The 10,816-nt window shown below is 49.7% G+C and overlaps 1 protein-coding gene across 1 annotated transcript; it reads right to left on the bottom strand.

Moving 5' to 3' along the window:
- Nucleotides 1-215: 215 nt before the first annotated feature.
- Nucleotides 216-10,259, bottom strand: ZFP36 (ZFP36 ring finger protein). Its single transcript, XM_081019562.1, has 2 exons — nucleotides 10,118-10,259; nucleotides 216-3,358 (listed from the first exon to the last, which is right to left on the bottom strand). Exons 1-2 carry the CDS (start codon nucleotides 10,151-10,153, stop codon nucleotides 2,312-2,314), a joined length of 1,083 nt encoding a protein of 360 aa, XP_080875688.1. The 5' UTR covers nucleotides 10,154-10,259; the 3' UTR covers nucleotides 216-2,311.
- Between the last annotated feature and the right edge of the window lie 557 nt (nucleotides 10,260-10,816).

Genomic DNA, 10,816 nt, shown 5'->3' on the forward strand with positions numbered 1-10,816 from the left:
TTTCTTATATATTCTGGGTTCAAAATCCTAATCAGGCCTAAACTGCCTTGGGTTAGCCTGGCTGGTGTTTCTGCAGATTTCAAAAAATGACTCCAGTCTTTAAACTGGAATGTGCTGCAGAAATATAAGAAATGTATCTTTTCCTCAAGGCGACTCGTCACCTATGTCATGGGTGTGGGTTTGTACTGCAAATAAATAGCCACAAACGTCACAGGTCCTTTCGATCTTTGAATTTATTATTATCAATAATAATAATTATTATTAACGGCACCATTATTAGTTGCTTTTTTTATCTGAAATTCTCACAATGAGAAAAGAAATAGCAAACTTTTTTTTCCCCTAGCGAAGAAAGTAGCAAACTTATTTTTTTCCCCATAAACAATTTAAATTTTAGCACAATGTTCTCTTTTTTTCCATATTTCAAACACGAAAATATATATATATATATTATTTTGGAATATTACAAAAAAAGATAAATAGTATATAAAATTGTTTGAATAAATAAAGTGTCTATAAATAGTTTACATTTTGGTTTTTTTTCGCTTATCGCAGTATTACAAGGTAAACATTGAGGGCTCATTTTAAATGAAATAAAAATACACACAGACACATACGTTCCCCACAATAATTAGACGCAGGTAGTTAGCATCAACATTTTATATATATAAAAGATTAAGAATTCCACCCCACCCCCTCATGGCTGCTCAGTCCCCGTTTAGCATCTGATCTCCATCCTTTGATGCTCCTAGTGATCAGTGTAAATATGGGTGTGAAACAGCAAGACACACCTAGGTGGCTTTTTTCCACCCTTCCACCAAAAGACAGAAAACCAGAGAGTCTCTTCTTTTGCAATCTCAGAAAAATTCAAGGCTCCTCCAACCTCCATGCTAGGGGCCAATGCTATTTTGATTTTTCGTTTAATTTTAAACCCAACTCTCAGCCCCTTGTCGTTTGTGTGCGAGGGGAAGGGGGTTGCCCATTAAGGCAGCGAGGTCCAGGCATTCACAGTATGTTAGAAGCAACCAGAGATATCTATATTTTTAATTTAAAAAAATAAATAAACGAGGAAACTGGCAGAGGAAGCATCGTCACGATTGCACCTCTCCTCTGCCCAATTTCCAACCGCCGTGTCGTCTGTTCCCCCTTCCCAAAGAGGAATTGTAAATCTGCTACATACAAAATTGGGGCGAGGGCGACGAGAAGGGCGGAACTGCTCCATTTCCCCACTGCGGAGATATCTGGGGCAGCTTGGGGTTTGGAGGAGCGATGGTCAACAGGCAAGAGGAATGCCAGGGACTAGATTGACCCATGGAATCCCTTCCAATGTGTCTGTGATCTCCATCTCCCCCCAAACCACAGCAAAACCACAGACTGGGGAGGGATGAAGGAATGTTTTGGGGGGGAAAGAGATCTCCTAGCTGCCACCCCGTATTAGCAAAATTTCACAGGATGGGGAAAAGAGACACGAGAGAGGTGGACAGTTGGGATAATAAGCCTTGCACTTTCAGCTTTTATCCGCCCGAACCAACATGGCACTTTCGGAGGCAAGGCACTGTTTCCCCTCTTTCTGTGTAGTTTTAAGAGGTGGAGCTCTGTAAGGGGTCGGCAACTGGCGGCCAGGGAGCCAAACCCGGCCATCTCCAATCTCTCTCTTTAGTCTCTCTCCAATCATCCTGTTTCGTCCGATTTGCGGTTTCCACTGCAGTGGTGGGTCAAATGATTTGGTGGTGGGTTTGTCATGCTAAAAAGGGTGTGCTGGGGGGGGGCAGAGGTCACTAGGGTGGGGAAGAGCAAAACCCAGGTGAGGAAGAAGGGGGGGGACCCTGCCCCACTGTCAAAGGCTCACTGTGGTCACCTGCCAATCGCATCGCTAACTACCTGCTGTTCGACGCAAACGAGACTCTCGGGCCCTGACGTATTGGGTTGGGGGGCTGTGCCCCCTTTGAGCCTGCACAAGGCACTTGTGGGGTAAACGCAACAAACCAGAACCAATTTGGGTTGTTGTTCATTTCTCTCTCTCTTTTAAAAGGCGTTTTCCAGGCACATTTGGACGGAGGGGAGACGGGAAGGAGGGTTCCAGCCTCCTCTTTCGCGCTCTCCTCTCCCTCTTCCGTCAGTGAAAAGGACGCGGCGAAACACCAGGAAGTCCTGCGTGCGGCTTGAGGACCCCGGAGCAGCGACAGCTCCGAGGGATCGAGTCCAGAGGGTGGTTCGAACAGGCCCCACAAACCGGGAAGGTCATACGTAACACCTGCACAGCGACAAATCACTCCCCGCATAAATCCGCAAACCGGCGAAGTCGCCGCACGGCTCACTCGGAGACGGAGATTCGGTTGAAGATGGGCAGCCGGTTGCTGCTCCCCACGGGCCCGCTGGGGGCGTGGAAGTCAAAGACGGGCGAGTCGGAACCGCTCAGGCTGCTGGAGCTGCTGTAGCAGTCGGGGTCGGAGAGGGAGTTGGAGGAAGGCGTCCGGGGCAGGTTGGCGGAAGCGGCCGCAGAGGTCGGTGTCCCCGGAGCAGCGGAGAAGAGGTCCCGGTGGTGGGTCTGGAGAGGGCCGGACAAGCTGGCTGACTTGCCACAGCGGCACGAGCAGCACCCCCCGGAGGCCGGGATGGCCAGGGCTTCCCCCAGCGTGTGGAAGCGAGAGATGGGATCCGAGTTCAGGTGCCCAAATGTCGGGGAGAGGAGGTCGGCCGGGGCCGGAGGTGGTGAGACAGACGGCGCCCGGGCAAAGGAGGCCGGGTCGGGGACGCCGTGCAGAGGGGAAGAGCGTCGCCCGGCGGGCACTCCGGAGTAACTGACGCTCTGGCGCAGGAGCTGCGGCGACGACGAGGACGGCGAGCAGGCCTGGGCCTCCTCGATGGAGTGGATGAAGTGGCAGCGGGAGCCGTAGGGGCACTCGCCGTGGATGTAGAACTTGTGGCACAGCTCCGTCTTGTACTTGGGGTGGCGGCTGACCGTGCGCAGCTCGGCCGTGCCGTGGGCAAACTGGCACTTGGCTCCATACTTGCACTTGCCCGTCTCGCTGAAGGTGCGGCACAGCTCCGTCTTGTAGCGGGAAGAGAGTGGCGGCGCCGCCAGCGAGGGCAGCTTAAGGGGAGGGAAGCCCGGAGGAGGAGGCGGCAGCGCCTTGCTTCCCTCGATGAGGCTGATGGAGCGGTCGGGCCGCAAAGGTGGGCGGCGGGTGGGCTCGCCGAGGGGGCGCAACTGCTGCTCCGAGCCGGGGCTCCAGTGGCTGCGAAGTGGCCAGAGCTGGGAGGAGTCCCCGCTGCTGTAGGGCGTGTCCAGGGAACAGGCGGAGTCGCGGCGCGGGGAGGGCATGTCCTGGTCCTCGCTCAGAGACAGGTTACGCAGGTTCTGCGGGGAGAGAAAGAGAGAGGCGTGAGCTTTCGGTGCTGCTGCCTTGTGCTTTATTTTTAAGCAGAGAATGGACGGCCCTCTGTCATGGAGGACTCAGTCGAGATTCCTGCATTGCAGGGGGTTGGAACAGATGACCCCGGGGGCAGTGGCGTGCGGCCAGCGGGAACTAGGCTAGCCCCCTAAATGTCCCCCTAGAGCAGGTGTCCTGCTAGGCTTCATCAATCTGTCCCGCCACCAGGCGAGCAGGACGATTTTCGTGGCTGTTTCCTGCACCCCGGCGGGCAAACAGGGCTTCAGTCCCCCCAATATTTTGGGACAGTGAGATCTGACTCGGGGCCCCATTGGGCCCTCCCCGCCATCAGGAGAGCGGGACGAACAGCGTGGCGGTTTCCCGTTCCCCTACGAAAAAGCTGACCACATGAACGTGAACGCCACCACAACGGCGAGAGTATTGTTAGCACAAAACTGGGGAAAAGATCAAATTCCAACGAAGAGGAACTGGCAAGTGAAGTTGATGGAATACGCAGAGATGGGCAAGCTGACCGGGCAGTTAAGAGACCAGGAGTACCAAAAATTCAACAAGAATTGGAGTAAATTTTAAAAAATATCTGGAAGATTACTGCGGCGATTTAAATTTTTTTGACTGGGCTAGAATGACTCTTGTAAAGATAACTAGTAGACACAGTGGGAAAGGTGGTAAATAGAATATTAGATACAATTGGAAAGCCACATAATATAGAATTCTATGGACCCAAGTAAGAGGTGGAAGGAAGTCTGGTGCAAACCAAGGGTTTGAGGAATGCCTGGTTGTAATTTTGGGGCAAGTCTTGATTTTCAACGGATGGAACGACTCTGATTGAGTATCAGTTCAGATGACAACCTTGAGCTAGGTTAAGAACTTTGAGGAATTGAAGAAGGAAAGTCACTTGGCTCCAGGGACAGCCCACAATTATACTGGGCTATTCTGACTGCTTTTTCTTAACGGCAACTGCTGCTGCTCAGACAAGGCATTTTGGTGCCAGTAATTCGTTCTGATTGTGCAGATAAAATATAACTAATTCTGCAGGATGGGATATGGGGTGTGTGAAAACAGTCTGGATCAAATGGTTCCCAGATAGTAGAGATGGCAAATTCCAAACACTGTGCTTCTTCTGTACAAGCTCTGTCCCCAAAGTCAGCCTATAAATAAGTTTACAAACACAGGTAGATGCCGGAAGTGTGATGGAGACCAAAAATCTGGGAGATCGTTGTCTCCAGTCTTGTCCCCCCTGAGATCCCTGCCCTGGAAATGGCTGCTATGGGATACAATCAAGATTTCAAAGGAGGCTCAGCCTCAATCCTTCGCCCCTCTCTCCAAATTATATCCTAGTAATTGCATTTCTTTCCCACCTTTTCCCCCCTCCCCTGCAAAAAAGGAGAGCTCAAGGTGGCATAGCTGGTTCTCGTTTAATCCCCACAACAGCCTTGCAAGGCAGGTTAGGCTGGGAGGGAGAGTGACTGACTGGCCCATAATCTTTACGGCCAAGGGCAGGGATTCGAAACCAGGTCCCCCTAGTTCTACATCGCACTGGCTGCCGCGACAAGGCAGCTGGCGGAGGAGAAGGAGGTGGAGGCGCTGAGGAAGGGCGAACAGGTTTCTGAGAGCAGAGTGGGCCTCGCTGCGGAGCAGGAAAAGGTGACGTCAGGCAGTTTCATATAGCCGCGGTGGGCTGGGTTGCAGTTATTTTTAACGCTGGGCCTGCGCCAGAGCTGGAGGGGGAACAGCTGCTCCTCTGACTGCGGAGAGCCAGAAAGATAGGGAAGGAAGGGAGGGTTGTGGGAGCCCAGAAAGCCTTTCACCTACTAGAGGCGCATTATCACTTTGCTATCGTCTGGGCTAATTAAGGAGGCAGGGAAGCATCTGGCTGCTGGATCTGGCCCAAAGGGGCCCACCGAGTCCAGCAGCCTGTTCCCGCCGGGCCAAATACCCCAGCAAACCTAGAAATCGGGATAGACTGCCACTGGAGCTGGAGGTTCCACAAGCCTGCGCATCTATACCTCAACATCCTGTTTTTTGTACCAGATGCCAATATGGGGAAACCCCGTGACCTCCTGAGCCGAGGGGGCGCAGACAAGGGCTGCCTCATTTCATAGCAACACAGAATCACAGGGTGGGCCGGGACCCCCAAAGTCATCTAGACCAACTCCCTGCAACGCAGCAACAATTTGTTTCTAGCTCAACCAGCCTCCCAAATTTGCAGGTCGAGGAACAATTTGCAGATTCAGTTTACTGGCATTTTGAAGCCACCGGTTTGGTTTCGGACCTGCCGTTCCAATTCGGATGGCTTGCATTTTAAATGGAAATATATATCTCTCTCTCTGGGTAAAAAAATGCAAGTTTGAATCAGGTCTGTGGACTTTGGCGTTAGACAGGCCACGCCTCAAGGCGTCCCAAAGTCAAAAGCTGCAGAACAGCATTGATAAAAAGACTAACAAGGGAAAGCTCCCGCCTTGTAAATGAAGTTGTCGAGTTGGAAGGGACCTCTGACGGTCATCTAGTCCAACCCCCTGCGTGGAGAACCCGGGTTCCACAGAGTGTGCAATCTCAGCTTAGATGGATGAGAAGAGACAAGGGAGACAGGCTGGACAGGGCTCAGCTGAGACAGGTGGCAGCGCAGGTGCAGCCCAGGTAAGGCAGACTAATGAAAGATTTGCTAAACAGGAATTGCTCGGCAGATGAGTGGCAGGAGCCTGACAAACAGGAAGAGGAAGTCCTGCCCCCAGGAAGTGGCAAGCATCTTTTTTTAAGGTGGGGGAGAGATTGCCAGGTAGCTAGCAATGGAAACACACGTGCAAAGGGAAGGAAGGTTGTCAATGGAAGATCTCTAGCCAGGAAACAGACTTCGTTGAACCATGAGATCTAGAAGCTTGAAACGAATGCCGAGCGACAAAAAGGATGAAGACTCAATTTTTCTTCTGCGTTCCCACATGATTTCACTGTTCCCCACGCCTACACTCGAGGGCCCCTTCAACTTCTGGCAAATATCCAGAGTTGCAAATTGGGCATTATTAGGAATAGTGTGGTGCAATGGTGAGAGTACCTAGGATAAAGAGCTGGGTTCAAATGCTCCGTCAGCCGCATGAAGCTCACTGCTGCCTTTCTCAGCCTAACCTACCTCACAGGGTTGTTGTGGGAATTTAAAAGAGAACCGTGTACACGACGACTTGAGATCCTTGGAAGAAAAGGTGGGGTATATAACTGCAATAACTAAATAAGGTAAAAAAGAGGTTGCCGTTCCTCATCTTGCACCAACAAACACACACTTCCTGAGCGGTGCTTACAGAAACCCAAGCTGCCCCAGACTTATCTGTGACTGAGAGGCCGGAAAATGTCTTTGCGTCGGAAATCAGGTGTCAAACTAAAATTTCACGTGCTGTCAAAAATAAAAATGGACCTTTTTCAGGAGGCTAACCGCTGCTTATTTGTTTCTTTATGAAGACTTTCCAAAGCTGCAGGATTTATTAAAACCAATCAAAACAAGAGCAGTGTCCCTGGTGGAAGTCTTTTGCTTTAAAACATTTCTTGGATAAATGAGAAAAAAAATTACACCCTATTGCCCAAAACCTGTAATATGGAAAACTGGACACCATGCCTACACCCCGCTTTTAAAACGCTGGGGCTAAATTCTCAAAGTGTGTGAGATCACAAAGGAAGAGAGCACTATTGAGCATGTGCTGTATTCTTTTCCCAGAACTCCACGACCACATATAAACTAGGCTCCACCTATATCTACAATCTGGAGGAGTAGAAACTTTGAAAAACAACTTCCCCCTGTTTTGCCACCTGGCCTGTTAATCTTCAGAAATCTGCTCCTTAATCATCCAAGCCATAAGACCCCTTATCAAGATGTGGCAAGAGTCAACACCTATTTCTCAATCTTTCACTGGCATGATCTGTGCCTTTCAGTGAACTGGGGGTGACACATGCAACAATAATGGGCTGTCGGTGCAGATTCTCTCGAATTCATTTTGAGATATTTGGAGATATTTTGCAAACCGGTCCTCCGCATAAGCCCAGCAGCCAACGCAGCTTCTGAGTTTGACAGTTCATCCCAGGATGGGAAAACCTGCCTTCCTGCCTGTCGAGAAGGGTGTGGTCTATTTAATTTAGCATGGGTGTCTGGGGCTGATGGGAATTGTAGTCCAAGAAACCTGGCCGGGGGGGGGTCAGCTTGGCAAACGCTCTCTAGACCAGGGAGGCCAATAATAATAAGCCCCTTGCTCCAGAAGACGCTCATGGCATGCACATTTTAAGTAGGAATATCTTGGGGTCCTGTTTTAAAGAAAATTATCTGTTTTGCAGGGTTTGCATTAGGCTTCAAGAAAATGCAAGCTGTTTCCCTGCTCACACAGAGGTAGAGAAGGCTTTTGCACATGTGATGAGCCTGACATTCGCATGAGGATTATCAGGTTTTGTGGACGTGGTCGCAAGGCTGCTCCCGCTGATGTGGGTCTTGCTTCAGAGGAGTGGGCTGTTGCTTAATGCATTTTCTGCTATGGGACTGAAAACACGTCACCTCCAACTAACTGCGGAAATTTACCTTCACTCAACATCTGCCCGAAGTATTCCACGTAACCCAAAAACTTTAATTCCTCGTTTCTCAATCTAGCCAAAGCCTTCTTGGGCTCCCAGCTGAATGAACCCTTTATCGGCGGGTTGTAAACTAACTTGCTTTATTTACGATTTGCACAGCCTACCGGGAAACAAAATCAGGATTGCATGTTTATTTTTAAAAAATCCTACGTAACTCTCACCGTAAAGTCCCAAGGACATGTTACAACAGCAAAACATACATTCAACAAACAAATGATTCGGGCCCATTCAGTTTTTTTCTATAGAGGAAACTTTGTCACACCCTCTCAACAAAGATAAATGTTTTGCTTGATTCAATTGTGGTTTTTTCTTGTCCCTCTCCTGAGGAGATCAGGTGGTGAACAAGGTTCCTTCTCCACCCCTATTTTATACTCACAGCAACCCTGTAAAGTAGGGCAAGTCATTGGTCCGAAGTCACCCGGGGGATCTGAACCCCAGATCCTAATGGCTGGGACCTAATCTAGCACCAGACTGCATTGGCTCCATTATATACCAAATATTATTTTTTAGAACTCTTCTTACAGGTTTTGCACAGAAAATTCAAACTGCCGCAGCGATTCTGTGCAGGGCAATGACAGAATTTCATTTCCTCGGTCTTTTGCGGGACTGAAACCCGCGCACCAATCCTGGACTGCTGCAGTTTAAGGAAAGGGCTTGTGAAATCTGAAGTCGGAGTGCTTAAGCCTGCTTGATTTCACAGCCCCAGCCAAGGAGAAAGAAAAGAAGAAGGCACAGAACTAATGACCTAGAAAAAAAGTGCTGTTCCTCCCTCCAGGAAGTAAGCCAGCAAAAAAAATATGTTCCTGTCCCCTCCCATTCCCTTCTGAGCCACCCGCCACCCAATTCAATTTGGAGAGAACCGGGTGGGGCAGAATCTAGGAAGGGGGGCACAAACAACCCCCCTCCAAAACAAAGTAGCCAAACAGGCAACACTCTCCCTCTATACAGTTACTTCCATTTCTCAAAAGAAAGGTCTGCTTGAGCCATTTCTCAGATTTGTTTTTTTTTCCCCTCAATAGAAGCAGGATAATCAGAAAGGGAATCCGGCAAAATAACTGGAGCCCCTCGCCAAGATTTTCCAGGTAAGGATGAGAGCTGGCGAGGAGATATTCAGGGTTCAAAATGGGTGTGCTTTGCAGAGTAGAGCCACATTAGAGAGCAGGGGGAAGAAAACTCGGATTCCCAACAGTTGCCTGGGTTTTAACTCTTTTGCCTGAAAGGTGACACAGAGCTCTGTGTCACTCAAAAGCTTGCGTTGTCATACAAGGAAATCTAGACGCCCAAAAAGAACCATCTCACTTTAAACACACACACACACAAAATCTCTCTCTCTTTGACAGAAACACACCACCAATTGTATGGAAAATGTGTCCCCTGCTGTCTTGGCAGATGGTGGTCAAGCAGCGGGTACTGTCAACAAGAAACCGCAGCGCCCCGAAGAAATTTTCCTACCCGAAAGTCAAAAAAGGACACCCTCCTTCCTCCTAGCTCTGAAGTGGCGTCCACTTTAAAAAATAAAAATGACACCCGGTGGGTGGAGGCAGGAAAAATGGCCGGCCCAGCCCGGGATGTAGTTAGGTCTAGCAGTAAAGAACGAGATCATTAAGTTTTACTATCCAGCGACCAACAATCTCAAGAGGAAAAGGTTCCTGTCTGATCCAGGGATCTCTCTCTCACACACACAAATATATTTCTAACTTCCAAGGTTACACCAGCCCACAGAGCTGCCAGGAAAATCCCTTCCAACAATCAGTCCCTAGGAGCCAAAATATCCCAGCCAAATCCAGGACTCTTTCCAGCCTCCCGAAACCGTTCCCGGATCTCGGGTCTTTCTGGAAAGTCCAAACCCAATTTGGCGACTCGGTATCGGAGGAACAGGACGGAAAGGAGGGGGGAAAGGGAAGGGGTGGCAGCGGGGAAACATCCGACCTTCCTTTCCGACCTCGGCTGAGAAGGAAAGAGGGCGAAAAGTAGTCGCCAGAAGCTGCGTAAAAAGCCCGGAACCAAAAACGCAATGCAAACCGCGCGCTGAAAGCTTTTCTCTTTCATGGAGGGCATCCCCTTCCTTCGTCTGGGAGACAGTCCCCAGCCCCTCCGCGGTTTTTCCGCGCTGCTGCGCGTACCTGGAAGATGGTGTTGACGTCCAAGATGGAGCTCATCGCGCTACGTGGGGCTCTCGGCTGGGGCTCCGGCTGCGCCGCCGCGTAAGGCTACTTGCTGGGCTGCGCGCGTCGCGTCTCACGCGGGGAAGCTGAGAGCGCAGCGCCGGGGCTGCGCCTTTTATTAAGGGCTGGCGATGAGCTCATGGGGCGGAGACGCGGCAGCCGGAGCTGGAGGTTGCAGGGAAGGCGGGTGCCCAGAAAGGGGGAGAGGAAGAAGGGAAGAGAAAGAGGACCGAGGGGGAGCGCGCAGGAAACGGAGAGGACATTTATTCGCCGCTTATTCTTGCCAGGGCAACCTACAGAAACAAACGGACCCAAGCCACATTTTTATGGTTTCCCAAACTTGGGTCTCACCAGATGTTTTTGGAAAGCAGTGCTAGCTTTCTTTCTTTTTTATAATTTTTATTAGTTTTTTTAACATATCATTTTCAACAGTAATTAAACATACTTTTACATCTTATTCAAATTTTTGACGTCCATCAATCTTGTCTGAAAATTTTCCAATCTAATCTCTCAGTATGCATTTCTTATCTTCCCGATTACATTTCAAACTCATAACCAATATATCTTTTCCTACTTTGTAACACTTCGTATATTTCTCCCTACAAAACTTCTTGTAGTCCTACTAGCGTAATTTGTTGATTACAGTTGCTCTTCAAA

The sequence above is a fragment of the Podarcis pityusensis genome (genome assembly GCF_964106645.2).
Source record: "Podarcis pityusensis genome assembly, chromosome: 8".
In the NCBI taxonomy this organism is placed as follows: domain Eukaryota; kingdom Metazoa; phylum Chordata; class Lepidosauria; order Squamata; family Lacertidae; genus Podarcis; species Podarcis pityusensis.

Bases quoted from the DNA above. Each gene is read 5' to 3' on its own strand.
- ZFP36 (XM_081019562.1), bottom strand. From the start codon at position 10,153: ATGAGCTCCATCTTGGACGTCAACACCATCTTCCAG. The intron at 3,359-10,117 runs GTACGCGCAGCA...CTCTCCCCGCAG, and splicing joins ACGTCAACACCATCTTCCAG to AACCTGCGTAACCTGTCTCT.